Source organism: Vipera berus (assembly GCF_964194415.1).
Source record: "Vipera berus genome assembly, chromosome: 3".
Lineage (NCBI taxonomy): Eukaryota > Metazoa > Chordata > Lepidosauria > Squamata > Viperidae > Vipera > Vipera berus.
The window spans coordinates 142513600-142539152 of record NC_138204.1 but is presented as its reverse complement, the minus strand read 5'-3'; the positions used below and the strand labels follow the sequence as shown (position 1 = coordinate 142539152).

The window sequence follows — 25553 nt, the reverse complement described above, 5'->3', positions numbered from 1 at the left end:
GTTCTAGTCCAAAAGGAATTTTTACTAGGACATACTTGGTTGTGGAAATACAAGACAGGACTTAGTATTGTTTTACAAATTGAAACTTTATAAAGGGTTCCCGGTTCAAACCCCCCTTCCCTCAATCCCATTTGGTCAGCCCCCATCATTTTACTTCATGTCATCCCTTTCATGGGAAAAAAGGAACTTCGAATCTTTATGGTTATTGCCTTCTTCCTCTCCAGAATTAAAAGAAAACACAAGCCAGATGCCTTCTTCTCTAACCCTCCCTTTTGTTCCCCCCAGTTCAAAAGATTTCCCTTGGTCTTTGAAGTAACCTAAGGCAGGCTGAATCCACACGTGCTCCTCCTTCCTCGGGAGATGGCAGAATCCATGGGGGGGTGATAATGTTTTAAACATACATTTATGAAAGTGATATAAATGGATTCTGACAAGCATCCTTAAAAATGCTGAACATTTGAATCCACTCTATCATTTTACAGCTGTCTTAAAAATGTTGATGAAAAAACACATAGGAATTCCACAAAAGATAGTAATGGACAACTTGAATAATAATTATTATCCAGTATCAGGAAAATGTGTTTCATGTCATTACATTTGAATGAGGTAGCAAAGATTAACAATGGAATACCATAACACAATGCAATAAACTCTTTTACTAATTACAGGTCTCACCTGTCCTATCACTAATGATAAGAAACAAAGAGGAAAGATGTCTTCTTTGTCTTTATACTGACAAAGAAACTGCTATATCCAGTGCTTTTTTTGAAAGAAAGAAAAAAGGTGCTGGAACTCACACACGTCATACAACTCACCTTGCCTACCCTACAAGGTTCCATCCAAAAAAGGTGCCGGAACTCCGTTCTGGACGTTCTATGACAAAAAAAGTCCTGGCTATATCCATATAGCTATTCACAGCATAATATACCCAGGTCTTTATATCAAGATCTTTAAACGTTGGCAGTATAGTATCAGACTACACACACACACACACACACACACACACACACGTATACAAAAACAAAACGTACTTGGGCTATATGATCTAGGAATCAACAATGAGGCAGAACTGCTTATCAGTTTCTGCCAATCCAATGCTTCCTTCACTACTAATACATTTTTCAAACAGCCAAAACTTTAATTGATACACATAGATTTTAAAGAAGCTGGTTAGAAAAAGTATTGTTGTTTTCAACTTTGGCGTTGTAGAGGATTCTTGAGAGTAGAGTGGATGAACAAAACATGCAAATCATACACCAAATCAATCCAAAATTCTCACTTGAGGCACTAGACTCAAATTATAAGTTGGGCACATAATGCTTAGACCCAGCTGAGAAGTCTATAGGAAAGTCGAAAGAAATAGAAGTGGATGGCCAGCAGCAAGCAGGATAGATTCATTTACAGTGGGAATGGATGCACTGTTGGACCAGTTGAGACAGATCATCCTAAAGGTCTAAGAGATGACCTGGATTTGATAGCACATAATCAGTCAAGGAATATTATTGCAATTTGCTGTTCTATTTCAGGAATGTCCAGCCCATGTCTTCTATTGGAAAGCAATTTACACTGAATATCATAGGTCCAATTGTAATAACGTGAAATCTCTTTAGCTGAATATCTTTTTGATTAGAAGTATATTTGACTTGATTTGTAAAAATAATCTGTAGTCAGATTATGTTAATATCTTCATTTTGATGACCATGAGCCCAGAATTTAGAATCTGAAGGAACTTGTCATTTACACTTCTAGTAAATTACATAATCAAAATGTTCAATCATTTGATATGAAAGAATGTTGAACTGGCCTTGGGAAGGGAGAAGGAGTAATCAAGCTGTTAAGGGAGGAAATTCAGATAAGATTACTCAATATGGGAAAGAAGAAAGAATCAGAAAGAAACTGTGAGAGGGGTCTTGGAGTCTTAGTGGACAATCAATTAAATATGAGTGAACAGTGTGAGGCAGTAGCCCAAAAAGTCAATGCAATCCTAAATTGCATTAACAGAGGGATTCAATCAAGATCACTAATACCACTTTATAAAGCCTTAGTAAGACCATATCTAAAATACTGCAACCAGTTTTGGCCTCCACACTATAAAAAAGATGTTGAGACTCTAGAAAAAGTGCAGAGAAGAGCAACAAAGATGATTACGGGACTGGAGGCTAAAACATATGAAGAACAGTAACAGGAACTAGGCATGGCTAGTCTAGTGAAGAGAAGGACCTGGGGAGTCAGCAGTGTTCCAATATTTGAATGGCTGTCACAGAGAGGAGGGGGTCAACCTATTTTAACAAAGCACCTGAAGGCCAGACAAGGAATAATGGATGGAAACTGATCAAGGAGAGATTCAACCTGGAAATAAGGAGAAATTTTCAGTGAGAACAATCAACCAACCGAACAGACTGCCCAGATGTTGTTGGCGCTTCATCACTGGAGACTTTCAAGAAGAGACTGGACTGCCATGTCAGAAATAGTGTAGGCACTCCTGCTTGGACAGGGGTTGGACTAGATGACTTACAAGGTTCCTTCCAACTCCGTTATTCTATAATCTATAACTAGTTTTGCATGGGTTGGGAAAGTTTTAAGGTAAGATGCAATAGCCAGTGCAAAAGCTATCTATTCACATAAATCAGCATTTCTGAATGTGGTATTTTCGGCAAATCCTGCACTAGAACTTCAATTATATCCAGATGCTGACAGTTTGGGGAAGTCTGACCTATCAGGTACAGATAAATTTATTTTGTGCCTTCTCCTTTGGTGTCATCAATATGCCAACGACGCCCAATGCAATGATGCCCAAAGGGCTTTAATTCCATAGGAGGGCTCACTTGTTTAGCACTAAGCTCCATCAATATGCTTTTCTTGACGGAGCCAGAAAAACTAGCCTATAAAACAGCGCAATCTCCGTTTCTTCCGCAGGAAGTCGTCGGTATATTAAGCATCAATTTAAGCAAGCCTACTCAGTACAGCAGGATTGCAGTTTAGGATTTTTAAGTCGCTTTTAAACAAAAGGCGCGTTCATTGACAATTATACTACAACACAGGAAGCAACCATCCGCATAACCGCGAGCATGACCATCTCTAAATAGGGGACAAGGCAGGAGCCGAACACAAACAAGGAGGCGGAACATGGACCGGCTACTGCGCAAGCGCCTCCCCCGTCTTACTAAGCCAGGGGTAGGCAACCTCGGCTCTTTTATGACTCATGGACTTCAACTCCCAGAATTCCTGAGTCAGCATAGCTGACTCAGGAATTCTGGGAGTTGAAGTCCATGAGTCATAAAAGAGCCGAGGTTGCCTACCCCTTGTACTAAGCCCACCATTTTGCGCTTCCGGTTTGACTTCCCGTCAGTCCTGTTCCGACGAAGACGCGGCGTGTGACGTCAGTACCTTTCAGCGGATGCGGAAGAGCCCTTTGGGTCGATTTCGGCCGGCTGCGGGGACTGAGTTACGGAAGTCGTAAGAAACTCAGGTTAAAATAATAATAATAATAATAATAGTAATAGTAATAATTTGGGTCTCCGCAGAACGACGGAGGAGCGGGGGCGGGGTACCGTAACGGAGAGACGGTCTTTCTTAAGGCGGGGGGGCGCGCAATAGTTTTGATTTTATTTTTTTTTCCCCTTTCCAGTTCCTTTTGTCCTTTTTTTTTTCCAGTCCCTCCTCGCCCGGCCCATCATGGCGGCCACATCCAACCTGCAGGTGAGCAGTTGCTGGCCGTGCGTCGCATTCGGGGCGGGGGGGGGGGGAAAGGAGGGGGAGGTCGCGTGGGAAAGGCGTCGCCCACGTTCCAAAAAGGAAGCGCGCGGGGGGGGGCGCTTTCCAGCCGCTCAGGTGGGTGGCGATGCTTGGACTTGGGCTGAAGTTCCAGCTGTGCCCTCCCGTGGCAGTTTTTCACTTGTGTGGTGCTGCTGCAACATACACACACACACACACACACACACACACGCCAGACTAATCCGGTAACGTGGAAGTTGCCCGGCCCGCTGCTGCCCTTTTTTTTTTTTTTTTGCCTTCCTCCTGCCTTTACGATGAGGAACTGATTGGCCAATGTGACGAATCCCCGGAGCTTCCAGCGCTCTCTAGAACTGTACTTGTAAACCAGGAAGCTTAAAGAAGCCCGGAGGAGGAGGAGGAGGAAGAGGAGAGTTGAGCTAAAAGGAGTGGCTAGGACAGGGGTAGGCAACCTTGGCTCTTTTATGACTCGTGGACTTCAACTCCCAGAATTCCTGAGCCAGCCGGCTCAGAAATTCTGGGAGTTTTTTTTTTAATTTTAATTCCATTTATATCCCGCCCTTCTCCGAAGACTCAGGGCGGCTTACAAGCTTAGCGGTAGCCTTCATTCTATGTATATGCCTGCTTATTAGGGCTTTCACACACACACCCCCAAGCGGCATTATTACAAAGTCAGCTTAATTGCCCCCAACAATCTGGGTCCTCATTTTACCTACCTCGGAAGGATGGAAGGCTGAGTCAACCTTGAGCCTGGTGGGATGCGAACCTGCACTAATTGCAGGCAGCTGGTGTTACTTAAGGAGGCATTAGCCCACTGCTCCACCAAGGAGTTGAAGCCCACGAGTCATAAAAGAGCCAAGGTTGCCTACCCCTGGGCTAGGAAAAAAGTGTTTCCTGAAGGAAGTTAAAGCTTGAAATCGCAAGGATTTCTGGGGCGGGGTTATGAGGTTCAAGGAATAAGGCTGAAGTTCAAATGCCTTGCGGCAACTGCTGGGTATTATCCTGATTGTTTCTGCTTGCCAAATACAGGTAGTCCTTGACTTACAAGCAGCTCGTTTAGTGACGGTTCAACGTTACAACATCGGTGGGGGGGAAAAAGTGACTTATGACCGTTTTTCACACTTGCAACCGTTACAGCATCCCTGTGATCAAAATCACAGGCACGTGCCACACTTGCAACCTTCTGAGAAGCAAAGTCAGTGGGGAAGCCAGATTCACTTAACAAGCGTGCTATTAATTTGGCAACTGCAATGATTCACTTGAACAACTGTGGCAAGAAAGGTCGTAAAATGAGGCAAAACTCACTTAACATGTGTCTCACTAGCAACAGAAATTTTGGGCTCGGTTGCGGTCGTACGTCGAGGACTACCTGTAGCTCAAGAGCCTACCTAGGTCAGAATCAGCATCGGGAACTCAGAATTTGAAGTTGGTTATTATGTGGGTGGAAGATGCAAGGAACATTCTTATTTATTCCTCTTTGTCATCAGTTGACGGAAACAACTCTAATATAATATGATTATGCCTCTGGGTCCGTAGCATAATTCTAGCCACATTTCTAGATTCTCAGTATTCTTCCACAAATACTTTAATTGCAGAGCCACACAGGAAGTATAGTGGTCATGTTTAATTGTTCTGTTATTAAACCAAGTTATTGTTTGGAGGTGTTTAACATACAGCCAAAAGGAAAGAAAAATGCTTAATACTAGTAGCATGGTAATGAATTAGTTACTCTTGCATCAAGTTGTTAAAATAACTTTAATTGTAATTTATAAATGTAAAGTCTTACTTGAAAATGTATGTATGTATGTGTTGCAAAGTAATTATTACCTTATTTTATCCCAATTTTAATGTAAATATTTTTCCAGTAAATAATTAAATACTAACGGCACAGTAAATAAAATGTTTCCTGGTTTTTGCAAACAAACTTAATATGAGTATGTTGGAAACTTAAGTATCTGGTGTTTTTTTTAAAAAAATATCTGGTAACATTTTTGATACACATTTTACATATTATAAAAAATGAAACATCTTTATAGTATACAAGCCACATTTATATCAATGAAATGTGCTTGGTCATCATAATTTTTAATCATTGCTATATAATATAACATGCTAGAATATCTTTCTCTTAGTAATCCCTTACGGATCAATTTCATTGCTTTCAATTGCAGTCTGGATGCCTCAGGATTCAGTATAGATAGGAATGTAAATAAATGCAGGCAATTACAAAAACAACTCATACCGTACAATGTAATAAATCCTCAGAAGAGAAAGAAAGCTTCTGCTGAAACTTTGGAGCCTGGCAGGAATGTTTTTGTGGGATTCATAGAAAATAAAGTAACATAAACATCACACACAGAGACTTTGCTTTCAGGAGATCTGGGCAAAGTACTAATAACAGAATAATGGTTTAAGGCTGTTACAAAATGGAGTTGTAAGGTAATCAAACTGTATTCTTGGGTTGGTGTGTTGAAAACCTATTTTAATTTAAAGAACAATTAACTTAATATTTTTAATATTTTTTTTCTAGAAAGCAATAGACCTCGCTAGCAAAGCAGCACAAGAAGATAAAGCAGGGAACTTTGAAGAAGCCCTTCGCTTGTATCAACATGCTGTGCAATATTTTCTTCATGTTGTCAAATGTAGGAATTATACTAAATACACATGGCTAGAAATAAACTTCACATTCTTCTCTGTTTTAGAAACAAAATTAAATGCACTGATCTTCCTAATCTCTTTTAGAACTTTTGGGGTGTTTTCTTAAACTACAGATTACATTCACATTTTTATGGCCTCAAGAGAAAGATATGGTTAATTGTTCTGATTAGGATCCTATCCTACTGTCCCTTAAAGGATTCCCTTTGAAGGTGGAAATATTTACTTAGTAATAAATTAAAATGTTAATATGTGACTTGTCACAACTTTCAGTTGAAATAAGCTCATTAGCATTTTAAGGAAGAACTTAAGAATTGTTGTGAAAGAAATACTTGAAGAAATGTAAGTTGGTTACCAGTGAATGCAAAAGACAGAAAATGAATATATTCTGTGTTCGGAGAAGAATGCCTTGCAAAAGAATCATAAGATTATCAGAAAGAGAAAGAAAAAAGCAAAGATAGGAAATTAACTAACTTGGGAAAGAGTAGCAGGAGAGGGAAGGACTAAAAATGGGAGAGAAGATACATGAAGAATCTGAACACTGAAATATTGCTGAAAGAGGTTGACTCATCTTACCTATAATATCTGCATTTATGCCTTGCTACATTTTCTGAACTTTTGAAAGGCCATCTAACACTTCAAGGAAAAGTTTTAGACATTTAGAAAGTTAATTAACCTTTCCTGCTCACTCCGATTTGTTAGAAATAACTAAGTAATAATTTAGTTACTATTTAGTTTATTCATTTGCTCATGCTATTGATTTTACCTCTTTTTATCTATTTCGTTTTCTATGGCATTATAATGTGTTTTTTTCTCCTGAGGAAAGGTTTGCTGAAGTATAGAAACAAAAAGATACATATCTGTTTGTTTATAGGTCCCAATCTCTTAATGAGGACCCAGATTGTTGGGGGCAATAAGCTGACTTTGTAATAATGCCACTTGGGGCCCCCCCAAAAGCCCTAATAAGCAGGCATATACATAGAATGAAGGCTACTGCTAAGCACATTGATTTGTGCTTCTTAGATTGTAAGCCGCCCTGAGTCTTCGGAGAAGGGCGGGATATAAATGGGATTAAAATAAAAATAAAATAAAAAGATCTCCTAATCCAATTTGTCTTTAAGTTCTTTAAAAATTCAATAATCGTTAAGCTATTCCAGAGTCTTAATTGAAAAATCAGTGAAACAAGAATAGTTTATTCATTGATAATTTGAAGAGAAAGATTGGGTGTATGTGGTTTAAGAAGCTTTTTTTAAGAAGTAAAAGTTGACTTTTTCTTATTATCAGATGAGGCACAGGGTGACAAAGCAAAACAAAGCATCAGAGCAAAGTGTACTGAATATTTGGACAGAGCAGAAAAGCTGAAGGACTATTTGAAAAAGAAGGAGAAAACTCCTCTCAAACCAGTGAAAGAATCTGGTCCAGCTGATGAAAAAGGGTATGCCAGCTTCATTTATTCCAAGATTTTACAAATTTGTTCCCTTCTGTATCAGGCAAAAAAAGGACTCCAAAAATATTGCTGGGTTTTGGCAAATTATGGAAATATTACACTATATTTTTAGAAGTTATTCTGACTCCAATTAATTTACATCTCACTGTTTTCCTTAACATAGTCATTGTGCTTGTTTCTAAAATATTTGGTTGTAAGAATTATGTGCATTATGGTTTCTTTTAATTTGTTTTTCCAGAGGTGGTTAGAAAATAATGAACATAGTATTTAAGGCCCTGGTGTTTTTTTATGTATGCACGTATATATCTGATGGACATACATCTTAGAATCAGTGACAAAAAATGGGGGAAGGAATGGAGTCAAATATCAGTGAAGAACTTTTTGGTTTTTCTTAATTAGGCGAGGCTTTATTTGGGTACAACTTTTGTCAAGGTTATTTTGTAAATTTGGTTCTCATCTACTGGATTGAAATCAACAACTGAATGATTTCCTTGGTATCTGTTTCATCTATCTTGGAGGGGGTGGTTAGGCTTTAGGTGTCTGCCCTCCTTTCCTCGCATTTTTTTAAAATTTGTGGTAGACTGATTGTTTCTACTCATGAAATCGTGAGCAGTAGAATGTTGAATTCAATTCAGAATTAATGGCTGTTGATTTTGTTGGATCTATTCCAAAATGATTTAAAATCGGATGCATCCATTGTATTCAGATTAATTTTGGGCCTCAGTGCTTTTTCCTGTTGAAGGCAGAAAAACAACTTCCATGCTGTTTGGAGAGAGCTTTGACTAAACCTATTCCCTGTAGTAGCAGCTTTCCAAAATTTTAACTCTTAACACTTACTGGAAAAAATGTTAAGATTAAATGTATACCTTCCTCAACATGTTGAGGAATCTTGTATAATTTGCGGGGTGGGGGTTAGAAAAGTAAGTAGCCAGGTCAGAATACTTAAGAAAGACTAACTTACATCTGTCTATAAACAGTTTTTTGTTATTCTTTTGATAATAATATATATTAAGCTGTATAAGAACCTGAACGTCTAGCATTTTTTGATAGGTTTTCTGAGGGGAGACTATTTGTGTTAAAAATGAATCAATCTTGAGCAACAGAATCTTATCTCTGTTTTAGCTGTGTGCTTTACTTACACCCAAATTAGGAATGATAGTGATGGGGAAGGAGAATCAGATGATCCTGAAAAAAAGAAGCTACAGAATCAACTCCAAGGTAGCCTTCCATCAAGCTTTTAATATTTTGAACAAAAGTGTTTATCTCAAGATTCAGATGAAGAATTCCAAGACATTTAAATATTAAGTGCACCAAGAGGCACCCAGGATACTTTCAAACTTGATACACTAGTGGGTTGTAAGAGGTTGCAACTGGGTTGTGGAAACGGCACCCCTCACTTGCACGAGCAGTGGGCGAGCACATGCACACTCCCATTTGCGTAAGCGGCAGGCACGTGTGCACGCCGCTTACGCAAATGGAGCTGCCTGTGCATGCTTACTGGCCGCTTGTACAAAACATCGCCTCTCACCACTACCAGTCCACAAAGCCAGAAATGTTGGAGAACTCTGCCCTAGGCTTCTTTGAGACTTCCAAGAGTATTACATATCTTGCTCTTGGTGTGGTATTGGTTAACAGTGGTGTTGAATTGCCTTCATTTGTACACAATCTGCCTGACTGTGACCTGGTGGAGTCCAAACTCTGGAAATAGTTCTGTGACATTTTCCTGCCTAGTGAGCATTAACAGCTGTTTTTGGGAGGTGCTCAAAAAATCTCCTTTGTTTAAACCATGGCACACTTGTATTATGAAGAACAGACTTTGATAGAGAATATCTGGAATTCTCTCTCTCTCACACACACACACACAAACACACACACACACACACACACAAACACACACTTATCCCTGACTATCATCTGTTGATTGAAATACTTGACTCTAATTTCCCCTACAAATGACGTTATAACCCTAGAGGTTCATATCCTTTTGCCACACACAGATATTTAACTTTGGATCTTTTTCCCCAACTGATAAGCATAATGTTTTTGACCCCTTTATTTAATTAAGTTGTTTGTCTAGTTTTAGGACTCGTTTGGAGAACAGATCCCATTTTAGGTCATATTTTTTGCAGAAATATTAAAATTCAAATGCATCCACAAACCTTTTAGCATCAGTGTACCTACAGTATGGTGAATTGGTATGAATGAGATAAAAAGACATGAGTTGTCTTACGGATTTCACAGCAATCTTAAGGGCATGAAATAAATCTTCCCTGTTTACTTCTTGGAAGGTGGACCAACGTGCCTTGTTTCACCGTATTCAAGTTAAAATTGAGATTTCAAGAAAAACATACAGGACCTTTAAAGTTTGGCAGTCATTCAGTGAAATTGTAGTATTAGTACGGTAGCCCTCTGAAGTTAGCTTGGATTAGAATAGTATTTTCTGTAGTGAAATGAATTGCTTACTTGATTTTGTGTGTAGTATACGCTGCGGTTGCATTCTTCTATTGATTGCCAAAAATTTTGTTTCAGAAGGGATTCTACTTTAAAGGAGATATTTACAATTAATGTTTCAAGAATTATAGCATGGAATGTGGTTACCTATGGTCTTTTTCTTTACAGGTGCCATTGTCATGGAACGACCAAACGTAAATTGGAGTGATGTTGCTGGACTTGAAGGAGCAAAAGAAGCCCTTAAAGAAGCAGTAATATTGCCTATTAAATTTCCTCACCTTTTTACAGGTGATAAGCAAGTGAATATACAATCAGTGCCTTCTTGGCATAATCCTCGGTGTTTGAGATAGAGAGTACAAGTAAGGTCATTTAGCTTTCATAAGAAAGATACGTGCAATGTAAGTGAGGCAATACAGTTAAGAAATCTGTTCTCAAAGAATAATAGTTATGGCTAAATGCAAGAATATGAATGTATGGAGTTATCTGATTGGCTGTTTTTGGATTACTTAATGTTACATATCTGTATGGGAATTTTGTTGCTATGTAATGGAGTAAAAATCTCCCTTTACAATTTTTTGTTGTATATTTGTTTTGTTTTTATGCTAGTCATGTGACTGCTTGAATAGACTATGCTAATTCTTGAACCAATGCCCAAAATTTGTATCTTTATTACTGAGGAACTTGTTGGATACTGGAGTTTTCCATCAAATACATAGAACTAGTGCAGAGGTTCCCAACCTTTTGGGCACCAGGGACCGGTTCCGTGGAGAGAGGTTTTTCCACAAACCGGAGGGTGCATGGTTTTGTGTGCTGCCTACATCCCGCGGATGGGGCATTGCCTGTTTGTGCAGACCGGTTGGTGGCATGCCGCGGCCTGGTACTGGTCCACGGACTGGGGGTTGGGGATTCCTGAACTAGTGTAATGTAGACTTCACTGAAGTCAGAGTTCAGATTGGAAACATCTACATTAGTATCTCCCAGCCAGCTTAATTAACTATATTTGGGTATAAAATAGGTTGAGCAGAGGCATTATGTACTGGCTATGTTCTTTGAAGAGAAGAATAAAAAGTGACAATATTTTTCATCATCTTAAGTAAAATCTTACTCTGCCAAGGAGTTCTAACTACAAAAGCTATTAATCTTATTCTTTAATAGAAGCTCATTAAAAAAACATTCAACTTTGGTTTCAGTTTCACTGTAGAGAAGATTGGTCAACACAAAATTTGTGTACAGGTAGTCCTCGACTTACAGCACTTCATTTACCGTAGTGACCATTTGAAGTTACAACAGCAATGAAAAAAAAGCGACTTACGACTTTTTTTCACGCTTGTTGCAGCATCCCCGTGGTCACATGACAAATATTCAGACGCTTGGGAACTAATTCAAATTTATGGCAGTTGCAGCATCCCAGGATCATGTGATCCTGTTGTAACCTTCTGACAAGCAAAGTGAATTGGGGAAGCCAAATTCAGTTTCAGTTTCACAACCATTTTATTAACCACTGCAGTGATTCACTTAACAACTGTGGCCAAAAAAAGATCATAAACTGGGGCAAAACTCTTTAACAAATGTCTCAGCAACCAAAATTTTCGGTTCATTTGTGGTCATAAGTTGAGGACTATGTATTTCTTGTAGACCAGCCCTCCCCAGTATGGTACTACTGAAATACATTGGGATAATTAAGTGCAGTATTTTAGGCTGTGTGGGTTAGGGTCTAATGAACCAATTGGGACAGTTTCATTATTGTGATGAAGATCATAATGTTCCAGGGTCACGAGTTATTTTAGTTTTGGGATTCTGTAATTCCACTTCCAGGACAAATGTGGCTTGGTATGTGGAATACAAGTAGCTTCTCCACTTTGTCCATATGTGTCCCTACTTGGTGTTAGCTTTGGGCAGAAAGAAATCCTGCTAAGGACGGTCACGTTTGTGTGGATTACAGTAACACTCCCACAATCACTCCTATGATCCAGCCTGCATTGAGTGCTGCACAGAATTCCTGTAGGGACACAGCCAAGCAACATCAGCTCTGTCCACTTCACAAACGCAGCTCAACATCCTTATCTACAATTAAGTTCTGACCTGGCATTAAGCTGTCCAGATTAAGCCTGTGCAAAAAGGGAATGCAAAAGGCTTTTTTTAAAACTGTTAAAATACATTTTGAAAAGTGTGTGACTGCTTTGCGCTTGCTAAATGAGCTGGCAACTTACTAGATTTTCAAAAAAATATCTGTCCTTTCATTCATTTTTAGGGAAGCGAACTCCTTGGAGAGGGATCCTTCTGTTTGGACCTCCAGGAACTGGGAAATCCTACTTGGCAAAAGCTGTTGCAACAGAAGCTAACAATTCTACATTCTTCTCCGTATCATCTTCAGATCTTGTCTCAAAATGGTTGGGAGAAAGTGAAAAGTGAGTAATAACTGATCAAACAATTTAAACATTTGGAATCTGACAGCTGTCTATAAACTTAAACAGCCAACTGTTGCCTAACATAAAATATTCAAAGTATGTAGAAATTATTACACTGTGGAGCAAGGCAAGCAAGCTGCCACTGATATCTGAGTAGAATTGCAATAGATGTTCTGGCATGAAGCATTTCTTCTTCTCCCGCTCTAATTAATTATATTCAATCTATGCTGAAATCCTGAGAAATGGAAACTATACGTATCTGGTTAATGTATCCCTATGAGGACTGATTCTATTGTTCTCCGTCACTCACATTTATCACATGCATCAGTCACAGCAGCGAGACCCATTTCATAATGGTTACTTTTTTTAAAAAAGTTACTCAGTTCAGGTACATAAAATAAAAGAATCAGATTTATAATCCTGAATTTCTTACTTAGGAAAGAATTAAAACAGTGGCATCTATAAAACAATTTATCCTTCTGTACAGGTATAAAGTAAATTTGATATCTTTGCATCTTTCATGATTAGCATTGATGGGAAAATGCTAGGAGCTAAGATACCTTGTTGGGGGAAAAATTTGAACGAAGAGCTGAATGAGCAGCTAATTAACTTTTTTTTTTGTCGTCTCATACTATTCAGCCAAACAGTGTGCTACTCTCTGACCAGCAATTTTCAATGTCTGATAAACTTTGTCTAGATTTTGATCCAAATCTAGGCATTATTACAATTTCACTCTCTGTTGGAAGGGGACAAATTGTCACCTTCTGCTCTTCGAAGCACCATAATATCTTCATCAGAATGAGCAGTTTTGCTTTTAATTCTTGGGCCCTCTGTCCTGTCAGTCATTCATTGACCATATTTGATAAAACAGTGGAATGAATTAAATGTAAATGTTATGCAATTTTTATGTGATCAAGGGCTAACACGAGGGATTAAAAAGACTTAATGATTAAAGAGTAAGGAAAAAATAGTCAGAAGGGAGGATGGTCTTATAAATTTCTCTTATGGATCACCTCCCAAAATATGTGTGTTTCACAATTATTTATTTTAGAAATGTTTAAGGCCATCCAATTCCTATCACAGCTATTTATCACAGATTATCTAACTGCTTTGCAGAAAGGATGTTTGAACTAGTGATCATTAAAAGTTGTCCAACAATATGTGAATTAAATTTATAGTTTAATTTGTGAAAATGTTTCTAAAGCAATTAGATGAAAGTTGTTTTTATCTGAGTGACTGATACCTTAACTAAAATCTAATTGTAAAAGCTTTAAATGCCTTCCTACATATGCTAGATTAACATTTTACATTAACATTTTACACCCATAAAAAGCGATTGTTTACTATGCTTTATCACTGCACTTTCTTTGATATAATTTAAATTGCTTCCAAGGCTGGTGAAAAATCTATTCCAACTCGCCAGAGAAAATAAACCTTCAATTATCTTCATTGATGAAATTGATTCTTTATGTGGTTCCCGAAGTGAAAATGAAAGTGAGGCAGCTCGGAGAATTAAAACAGAGTTTTTGGTTCAGATGCAAGGTAAGATTATTAAAGTAGTTGATTAAAGTACATTAAAGCATGAGTGTATATTACATAAAGGCTATAAAATACAGTAGTGTTTAATGAGACTGCATGCATCAGGCTGTTTATAATATGTGGAGCTGAAAGTTTTATAGTATATTATTTATGTTATACTTCTTTATGCTATACATTCTACTAATGGGCACTTACTAAACTGACTTGTTTTTTTAGGAGTTGGAACAGACAATGAAGGAATTTTGGTTCTTGGAGCTACAAATATCCCTTGGGTTCTAGATTCTGCCATAAGAAGGAGGTAAAGAATTGACTTATCTCTTATGGTTTGAGCCAGAATGGCTCATAGTTTCAGAGCACTATGGACTGGAAAATTGATTTTACATCACAGTTAAAGCATTTCCTTGTTTATGTAAACAGCAGATTTTGACATTAGTGTAAGATGTTATTTTATCAATATCAAAAAGGGGAACTAGTGTAGTATAACATTACATTCTTTTAATAAATAGCAATAGGACTTTGATTTATATATCACTTCACAGTGCTTTTACAGCCCTCTCTAAGCAGTTTACAGAGTCAGCATTTTGCCCCCCAACAATCTGGGTCCTCATTTTACCGACCTCGGAAGGATGGGAGGCTGAGTCAGCCTTGAGCTGGAGAGAATTGAACTGCTGGCAGTCAGCCATCAGCAGAAGTAGCCTATGATACTGCATTCTAACCACTGTGTTACCATGGTGCAGGGCTAGAACACTTTGTTCCATTTAACAGGCATATTTTTCAATTAAAAACATTATTTTTGCATAACAGGAAATAGTGAGTAAAAGAAAACGGACTGAAGTTTATACTTGGCAAATAATACTGAAAATATTCTGCCTTATTCTCAATTCTGGTTGTTGAACTAGGAATGTTATACCCCAGGTGACTCCTTAGATTTAGTTCTTTATTTGCTGTCTTGCAAAAACTGTTTAGATAGCTTGTTTAACTTAGATTAATAGAGGAGCGTGGACTGTCATGTTCACCATTTGAAATGCTATATCATGGGCATGGATAAGAATGTTTGTGATTTTTTTTAATAAGGTTTGAGAAGCGGATTTATATTCCCTTACCTGAAGATCATGCAAGAGCTGCAATGTTTAGGCTTCATCTTGGGACTACTAAAAATACCTTGTCTGAATCAGATTATCGGGAACTTGGAAAGCGAACTGATGGCTATTCAGGTGCTGATGTTAGCGTCATAGTACGTGATGCTCTAATGCAACCAGTTAGGAAAGTTCAATCAGCAACACATTTTAAAAAAGTGAGTAGCTGGATTTCTTTTCTTTTTGCCGAGAATAAAGGGACGTGTTTTCTGATACCATGTCTCTGAAATGCAGCAAGAACTTAAAAGAGTTTTTCATTTCAGTCTTAAGTTTGGAGTGGTGGGAAGCAAACTCAGTCTCTTAAGTTCTGTTCTTGGAGCAGAAGGGGATGATTGAAAGCAACAATTAGCTCATTAACTCAAACTTTTTCCCTAAGGTTTTCCTACAGGTTGGTTTTTAAAAAAAAGTTTTGTGAATCTCAGTTTTAAAAATTGGGGCCTTTTTCTAAATCTCAGATCTCTTGAGAGAGGAGCTGTTGGAGACGCTAGTGAAAGACTTAAATAAAATATCCTCCTGCCTTTCCCAACCTCTCCATCTACTACTACCTCTTAGTTCTCTTACTTTTACTACTAGAGGGATATGCTTGGTCTAGAAATATATTAGTGCTTACTAATCCTGTCAATGTACAGGATAGTACAAAGATGACAGAGAGGTTTCTTAGACTTAACAGTTTTATTGTGGTCTCATCTGATACCAACATATACCTGATTTTGTCTGGGCTTGAACTGAAGTTTAATCAAAATGTCTCTGGTTAGTATGGAATTACTATTTTAAAAAAATGTTCCATTCTTCCGTGAATTAATTTTCAATATTATTGAGCATTACAGTATTACTACCCCATGTGGGAGAAAGATTCAACCTATTCTTCCGTTTCCAGCATTTGGGGGGGGGGAAGAGCTACACATTTAGCTATTATGACTTGAATAATAATAATACCAGCAGTAAAACATCTTGTACCAGTTTTCTCTAAGTGTAACATTTGAGGTGATCTTGATGTTATTTTTAGCAGCTGTGTTAAAGCTAATTAGACAAAAGATGAAAAGCCTGTACTGATTAGCTGCCCAGTATTCTTCTTAATTGTATACACCTCTAAATATTTTCGGTTCTGACCTCAAAATTCTTGTTTGTTTCACAGGTGAAAGGACCATCACTATCAGATCCCAATGTCCTAGTAGATCTCTTCACCCCATGTTCTCCAGGGGAACCCAGCGCCATTGAAATGACATGGATGGACGTACCAGGAGATAAACTTCTGGAACCTGTTGTTTGTATGGTAAGTGTTTATTTACTATCGATATTTTTAACTTTGGCCTGCTGTAGCATCTTAGAGTAAAGTTCGCAGATTCAGTCAGGGCCTGTTTTCAGAAACCTCAAGTGTCTTCTAAAATCCTTACGGACTGCAACAGTGCCAAGCATGCCTGGCTCAGAACAAATGGAACCCTATATCTTATCCCAATAGTCCCTGCATAGGCTGAGCATCTCCTTCCTGTGTTCCAATACACGTCCTTTTTCATATCTGAAAATCACAAACTTTTTGTGTACATTTATCATTCTGTATCAACCTATCAATCTTAATGGCTACTATTCTAGCTCACAGCCACCCTATAAACAACACTTTGAAGCTGGGGCTGTCATTACTGTTATTTTCATTATGGTTGTTAAAATACTTCATAATCCTGCCTCCTGTTTCCCTACCACAACAACCTTTGATATTAGGATTGAGAGAGAGAGAGAGAGAGAGAATGACTGACTCAGAGTCACCCAGATAGTTTTCATGCCTAAAGTAGGCTTAGAATTCAGTGTCCTGTTTCTAGACCAACAACTTTACTGCTATACCAAACTGGTTCTTTACATTATATACAGTGCTGGTTTATGTATAAATCCATAGGAATGTAGATACCCTATCATATATCATATTTGGTTGCTCTGACTTGATTTATCAGTAATTCAAGATTCAAAATGAAGGTTTTTTTTTCAGTCTTTGGAAATGCTAATAATTGAACTGAAAATCTTTGTTACACAAATCAGTTATTATACCAACTAAGTTTTTTTTAAAAAAAAATTGTATAATGTAATTTATGCTTAATAATTAAACATATTCCTATTCTGGAATTCTGAGTTAACCATAAAACTTAAATGATTCATGAATTTTTGCTATCATAAGGCTTCTAAAGATTGGTTATGAAATATGGGATGTAGTCATATAGGCCAAAGAAGATCAATAATTCAAGATTCTTACCCTAAAGCCTACTGCATTGTTATTTAGAATTAAATTACTTGCATAGCAACTCAACAGTGATGTCTTTGTAATAATCGTGATGCAGATTATTCAGTCTGCAAGGTAATTTTCAGTTTCTGTTGAAAATATTTGTAAAATGTAGCCCTCAGACACTGAAAGTTTTTTCACCTTTGGCTTATGACATAGCAAGTTTCTGGATCCCAATTAAACCATGGCTTAATATGCTGTATGAACTCAGTGCTTTAATTTCCTCAAATAGACAAAACTGCATAAGAAATATAGTCATACGATAAAGTACACCCCACTGATTATTTTTTTTACTTTTTCAATATATTTAAGTATACAGATATTTGATCCTAATTTCAATAAGAGTAATAGATAAAGGGGATATAATAAATATATAAGAGCCTTGGTGGTGCGGTGGTTAGAATGAAGTATTGCAGGCTAATTCACTGCTCACTGCCAGGCGTTCGATTCTGACTGGCTCAAGGTTGACTCAGCCTTCCATCCTTCCAAGGTTAGTAAAATGAGGACCCAGATTGTTGGGGGGCAGTACACTGACTATGTAAATCGCTTAGAATGGCCTGTAAAGTGCTATCGCTAGTGCTATGTACCATATACATTTTATAATCCATTGTATGGATAAACAAACATAAATGCAAAGCCAAGCATTTCAGTGGATTGCTATACAGGTAGTCTTCAACTTATGACTATAATGGAGCCTGCCTATCATGGTCATAAATCATGACGGTTGTTAACCAGGTAGGTCATGTGACCAATTTGATTTTACATCCTTTTTTAGTGGTTAAGCAAATGCTTGCAGTCATTAAGCAGGCCAGTACTTTCCTATGGACGCAGTTTTACTGAAAACTGGAAGTAATTGCCCATTTTTGGCAAAAACCATCATAAAACACGGTCATGTGACCATGGGAACATGCAAACAGCCCTAAATGCGGCCCGGTTTCCAAGAGCCCAAAGTTCAAGTCACATGACCATGGGATGGGTGACCATTCGAAATTTGAATTCAGGTCATAACTATCCCCAGATAGGACCACTGTAACTTCGAGCGGTCACTATGCAACCAGTAGCAAGTGACTAACCATACTTTTTCACATGACTGTTAAAAAGCATTGTTATCAGCTCATAAGGAAGAAATGGTTTCCTTGAACACAAGTTGAAGTTGTTTACAATATGAGCTCTTGGCTTAATAGAAAGGCCTGCAGTCATACTTTGGTATACTTTGACAACTTCTAAGCAAGCAATAGTAGGCCTGTCTCAAAAGAGGAAATGAATATACATGGATTATAATTTTAGTTACAAAAACATTATGCTTCAGTAGGTGACAGCACTTGGCTGACTTTATCAGGGCTCCAAGTGGTTTAATACTTGGGTAGAAGAAGACTTGCAACTACCAGGGCTGTGGGTTGTACTGGGAAGTTGAAAAATACCCTTGAAGAAGGCAGAAGGCAAGCTTCTGATCTAATGTTGCTAAACAGCTACCCAGGAATCATTGTTGATTGAAGGAGATCTTGCCTTTTACAAAAGTGATTGTTGAGTAGGAGCTGGCCTCTGGCAAACAGCTCAGCCACCTTAGTAACTTGACCCAAATCCAGGGTTCATCTCTTGCTTGTTTATATATCCAGATAATAGTTGCTGCACAAGTAAGCAAACACTGTAATTTTAGATGCTACTTAAAAGATTTTTTTTAAATTGTGGCCTGATTTGAGAAATGCTAAAAAAAATGTTCCTTCTATATAAAAAAATTAAAGTCCCAACATAAAAAAATAGCTTAAGTATTTTTATGTTACAAAATATTGAACTAAATCTAGACCGAAACTGGGTTCATATACTGTAGACATGTCAAACACAAGGCCCGGGGGCCAGATCCGGCCCGCGAAGTGGTTTCATGTGGCCCCTGAAGCCATCCTGGAAACAGTGAGGGAACGGCTCCCACTGCCTTGGCCCTGGCCCAGAGACCCTCCTTCTGTCAGAGACCCTCAGATCTGTCCCAGGCCCCCATAGGCACCCTTGATGCCAATGATGTAGAGCTGGCTATGCCCACCCAGTAGGCCATATGCACTCTAGCCATGCCCACCCAGTAGACCACGCCCACCCTGGCCATACCCACCCGGCCCCCCGAGGGCAACCGCAATGCTGATGTGGTCCTCAATGAAATTTGAGTTTGACACCTTATACTGTATTAGTTCAAAATGCAATTTGTTTTCTAGTTGTTTAGCATATTGCGATGAATGCATCTTAAGTATTGTGCGTGGGAGGGTGTATCAATGCTTAAGTCATTATGGCTTAGTTTAATGTTCCAATTTAAATCTAAGTTAGCCCTTTAAAGATGGATCAATCTAATGTCCTCTTGATTTCAGTGGACCAAAGTATAAGCAAGCTTTCCGATAAAGTTTCTGGAACCTAATGGAAATTATATATAATGGTTGTCATTTTATATACTAACACTAAGCATCTATTGAGACAGTGGCACCAAGCTAGAAACTGGGAGATCATCAGTTCTTGCCCCGCCTTGGGCACAAAACCAGTGGGATATCTTAGCCTAGTTACTCCCTCTCTAGGAAGGAGACAATAGCAAATGTCTTTTGAAAAATAATTGGTAATTGCCGAGAGTCAAACCCGATTCGAAGGCACACCCCTCCCCCAAAGAAAAACTGTATAGAGATTTGAAGGAAAGAAGTCTATGCAACGTTTCATTTGAAGCAAGAGTACAAATTAGCAGTGCAAACGTGTTCGCCTGTTCTTTTTTTTTTTTTAGGACTCAGTAGAGAGTTTCTGAACCTTCTGTTTCAAAGACCTGGAAAAAGCATTGGTGATCTGTACCAACACGTTGGCCTATTTGGTTTTTTTAAATTAAAAAGTACAGAGCAATCTTTCTCTGTATTAGTTGAAACCATTCATAGGCATATAATTTAATCTCCCAGGTGTGCCATTAGTTCCACTAGCATTGTTTTTTGAAGGGCCAGGCCTTCAGAGTGGATTTTGCATTTCTGTGCAGAGGCTGGAGATTTGAATCACCTTTGGGCTCCCTAAATTTGTTTACCATTCAGTGAGCAGACCTGCTCTGCCATCTCCTATTGCGGTTGTGTGAACACATACAATAATCTCACCAACCCAAGGCCACGATCTCTCTTTTCAAAACTTGTTCAGAAAAAGAGAAGCTGTTGTAAACAATTATGAGAAAGGCTTTCTTCACTGACTACAAATGTAATTTTGACTTCATGCTTTAAAAGACTAACTTATGCCATTGAGGGGTGTGTGTATCTAGTCTCCCTATTACATAGATTTCTGCAGTTACTTTTTCACTTCACTTCATTTGCAATAGAATTAACTACTATCCATAGTGAAGTATCCCGTAGTGTTTTTTATTTTTATTTTCCTGTAAATTTGCATTTTGAAACCTTTCTCTAGAGTGTTTTAAAATTCTGAGTTATGGAAGAATGAAATCTCACCCTTTTGGGCTGTAAGATATAAAGTAGTAAAGCATTAAGAAATGTGAACGCTGGTTGGAAATGTTTAGGCTGTGGTATATAAGTAAATACTTGAGAGTAAACCGCTTAAGTGAACTTTGCTTTGGAGTAAAAGAGGGAGAGGGCTTTGCTGTTAGTTAAATTGTAATCAATAAAATCATTCTACGGCAAGGTATTCCCTTCTAGGTACAGGTAGTCCTCGACTTAGACCACAATTGAACCCAAAATTCCTGCTGCTAAGCAAGACATTTGTTAAGTAATTTTGCCCCCTTTTACAACTTTTCTTGCCACAGTTGTTAAGTGAATCACTGTAGTTCTTAAATTAGTAACACTTAACAGTTGTTAAGTGAATCTGATTTTCCCATTGACTTTGCTTGTCAGAAGGTTGCAAAAGGTGATCACATGACCCCAGGACACTGCAACTGTCATAAACATGAACCAGTTGCCAAGCATCCAAATTTTGATCACATGACCATGGGGATGCTGCAATGGCCATAAGCGTGAAAAAGGGTCATAAGCGCTTTTTTCAGTGCTGTCGTAACTTTGAACAGTCACTAAATGAACAGTTGTAAGTCAAGGACTACCTGTGCCACTAATACAAAGTGGATGTGATATTTCATGGTATCTTGTATTGTTAGATTTCCAATAATATTGTTAGACTTCTGATTTGTGGTGATTATTTGAACAATTGTGAAAAAAACTGTTAAAAGTGTTAGAGGCTGTTATGGTTTCTTTGTTTTTATAGCTTCTTTTGGTTTCTTCTCCCATGCCATAACACACATACTGTATTTTTCGGACCATAAGACGCACCAGACCATAAGACGCACCCAGTTTTTAGAGCAGGAAAACAAGAAAAAAATTCTTTCTCCTTCTCTCTCTCTCCCTCTCTTTCTCTCTCTCTCTTTCTCTCCCTCCCTCTCCCATTGTTCCTTCCTTCCTTCCTTCCTTCCTTCCTTCCTTCCTTCCTTCCTTCCTTCCCTCCCTCTTTGTCCTTCCCTCTCTGCATTAGAGCAGTACCCGCGGAGGCGGCCCTGCAGCCCGGCTTTCTCTTACAGAAAGCAAGCTGAAACGGAGTGAGGGAGATTGCCAGAAATGCGAATCGGCCGATCTTGCGCTCCTGCAAACTCCCTCGCTCAGTTTCAGCTTCCCTTGCTACAAGAGAAAGCAGGCTGAAACGAGGCAGATTGCAGTAGTGCAAGATCAGCCGATTTGCATTCCTGGCAATCTCCCTCACTCCTTTTCAGCCTGCTTTCTCTTGTAGCAAGGGAAGCTGAAACCGAGCGAGGGAGAGTGCAGGAGCGTGAGATCGGCGTTTCTCAGCACGTGCCGATTCGTGCTCCTGGCAATCTCCCTTGCTTTCCACTTGCGGAGGTTGGGGCTGGCCATACGGATCACCTTCGGACCATAAGACGCACCCTCGTTTCCCCCCCCCACACTTTTGGGGGAAAAAGTGCGTCTTATGGTCCGGAAAATACGGTAATTATAGTCTATGCGCTATCTATGTGAATATGTATGATGGAGAAATATGCAGCTCTTAACTCTTCTTTCATTTATGTGCAGGCTGATATGCTGAGGTCGTTAGCCAACACAAAACCAACAGTAAATGAGCAGGACCTGGAAAAACTAAAGAAGTTCACAGAAGATTTTGGACAGGAAGGCTAATCCAAACAGCTCGCTAATCTTATTATTTCTTTATTTGGCATTACTGCTTCTATGTTCCCAATAAATAAATTGCTCATTCCTTTTTCATAAGAACTAAAGAGCCTCTTGCAAAGATCTTCGGGCTTATGTATATCACTTTCCAAAAATATCTATTAAATGTCATTTATTAGGAGCACGATAATAGGACTTGTTGGCAAAAAAGGACAAATGTGGAATATATATTTTAACATTTGACAGCCCCTTTGGAGAATTTCTCAGTAAGAAATAATATTTCCTACCCATGATCCGAAGTATTTATAAACTCCTATTGGCCTAAAAAATACTTCAAAAGTATTTTTTTAAACTGAATTCTATTTGGTTGTCAAGTGTTGATTTTTATAATCGGTGAATTGGCTTGCAAAACAAATGCACTTTCTTGAATTATCATCTGGAACTTGATAATGCATATGATTAAAATGTTTCTATCAATTACAGTTTCAGAAGGGAGAAGGCATAGAAAATCAATACTTACTGAGTGCAGAATTGAAGTTCTGATGGTTTTTTTTTAATTTCTGCAATATGGTATTGCCTTAAAAACATCAAGCATTGTTCTGAATAACTCACACTCACTGTGCAACCTACCAGAGAACAGACTTGATATGTAAATAGTGTGCGATTCCTCTTCCTGTCTGGTTTCATCTTGCTTTATTCTCTGTAGGAATTTAAACCAAGCAAGGGACATATTCTATTAAAATTCCTTGGAGAATTCTGAAATCCATGTTTTAGCCAGCCATTTGTTGATAGAGGTTGTTTCTGAACAGACCTTCATTTTGAAAGAAGAAGCTCTTGGAACGATGTGCTAAGCAGCCTGAACTTCTCAAGGATGCTCAGGGGAGATGATGTTCAAGATCTACCTTTAAAAAATTAGAAAGAAAATCTATATTGTTAGTTTAATAGATAAAGTATATTAAAAATTAAGCACAGTGCATGTTTTGTTCCCAAAGCCTTTTGTTAAAAAGTATGCATTTTAAAGAAATTCTTGATATGATACATAATGTTACAGTGGCCAGTTTCAACATTAAAAACATTTTACTGAACCTCAGGCTTAAAGTCTTCCTCCTTCCATATAACGGAAGGTGCAGTTACAAGTTTCTTGCTTCTGGATTACTTTAACTGCAGTCAACAAATTATAATTAATGTTATACATGCTTTAAGTAAGCTTCAAACCACGGGTAATGAAGCTGCCTTATTAAATATGCCAGAGTTAAAAATTAATCAGAATTTAAGATTCAATAAATGTTAGCCTTTAGTTAGTAAGAAGCAGAAACGTCCAAAAATTTGGCCAGGGTTATGAGGGAGGAAAAGGAAATATGCAAATCCAGGACATTGTTCTCATCATATCAAATTGTGTTCAAATGCAGCCATGACAGCACTGAATTTGTGCCTTGGAAATTTGCCCTGGTTGTAGATAAGTGAGTGCTGTAGTATCTGTGTAACACAAATTACATTTCTGTTATGGAAATGTAGATGCTTATGGTGTTGCAAATTTCTGTGTAAAGTACTATATAGTCATCTTAGAGGTTTTATTTCCTTCTCATGTCTGCATTTTGTGTACAATCATAGGAATGGTTGAAATTTGTCGCTGGATGAAGTAAGTTGCAAGATATTAGTAGTTTACATTTCTGATGTTAGAATCATATATACCTTTGTTAAATATATGGACTATTTTGCTCAATATGACTGTGCAAGTTATACTTTGAAATCTCGTGAAAGGAACTTTTGAGAATATGTCCAAGTTGTTAAAGTTATGTACATGATCATTATGCCATTTTGTCAGATCTCTTTACTCTCCGGTTTATGCATTTATTTATTGCCTTTATACCCTGCCTTTTCTCTGGGAACTCAACCAAAGTGCAAGGATCACAATTCATAACATCCCATGAACATCCTAAGAAGTAGATTGTGCTGAAAGAGATGATTGGCCCCAAATCGCTCAGTGAATTACACGTGGTTTTGGATTTTGAATCCTAATCTTCCTAATATATGTCAAATCATTTTTCCTTCAATTTTTCGCAGCTTGCTTCCTGTGTCTATTGCAATATATTTGTTTTGAAAATTATAAGTTCTTGAAAACAGCCATAAAATTTCATAAAAGATTCACTACAGTACTGCTATATGTGCATATTTACTAAATATTCATCACTTTTACCATGGAAACTAGGTCACCAAAGTTCTCAAACGATATAAAATCCAAATTAAAATAAATTTGGTATTAAATATGTATTTATGATAAATTACTGCATTTTTTTTCAGCCAGGTAATTCCCAAGTGAGCGTTAATACAGCATTAGCTTTTTCTTCCACTGACTCTTGAATTTTGAACCTTCCAAAATGTAGGATTCCATCCTGTTTCCCCATGGGTGAAGAAACAGTTGGAAAATGTTGGCAAGGCAACATTCCATCATTCCTCTGTTCAAATCTGCAGTTGCTTGTAGCTTGGTAGTTTTTATTTGGGCCCTTTTTTCCACATTAACGGGAACTATATTTTAGCATCAGTGAGGTGGATAATGCCTAGCTGGTGAGAAGATTGTTCTGACTACTGTTCAATGTGACTTTTTAGAGTTGAGTGGTGTATGACTTACGAATTTATCTAACTACTTAACAAAGCACAATGTCGTGACCGTGTCAGTGACGGCAATCCCAGCTGTCCCGGTAGCTGTCACAACCACAGGATATGTGGGTTGTTAAGCGGGAAGAGACAGAGATCTCAGGTAAGCAAACTGAAAGAGTATAGGAGACCCAGTAAAGTCATGCATGA

At 38.1% G+C, this 25553-nt stretch overlaps 1 protein-coding gene across 1 annotated transcript; it reads left to right on the top strand.

Annotated features, from left to right (window-relative positions):
- The first annotated feature begins 3389 nt into the window (after nt 1–3389).
- Nucleotides 3390–24559, top strand: VPS4B (vacuolar protein sorting 4 homolog B). Its single transcript, XM_081325934.1, has 12 exons — nt 3390–3469; nt 3655–3699; nt 6263–6374; nt 7672–7822; nt 8985–9052; nt 10454–10573; nt 12537–12693; nt 14087–14235; nt 14449–14530; nt 15307–15526; nt 16504–16641; nt 22656–24559. The coding sequence occupies exons 2-12, from the start codon at nt 3676–3678 to the stop codon at nt 22755–22757; spliced, it is 1323 nt and encodes a 440-aa protein (XP_081182060.1). The 5' UTR covers nt 3390–3469; nt 3655–3675; the 3' UTR covers nt 22758–24559.
- Nucleotides 24560–25553: the final 994 nt, after the last annotated feature.

Coding starts and splice junctions, on each gene's coding strand:
- VPS4B (XM_081325934.1), top strand. CDS start 3,676: ATGGCGGCCACATCCAACCTGCAG. Junction 3,700..6,262: donor CGGCCACATCCAACCTGCAG/GTGAGCAGTTGC, acceptor TTTTTTTTCTAG/AAAGCAATAGACCTCGCTAG. Junction 15,527..16,503: donor CAGCAACACATTTTAAAAAA/GTGAGTAGCTGG, acceptor TTTGTTTCACAG/GTGAAAGGACCATCACTATC.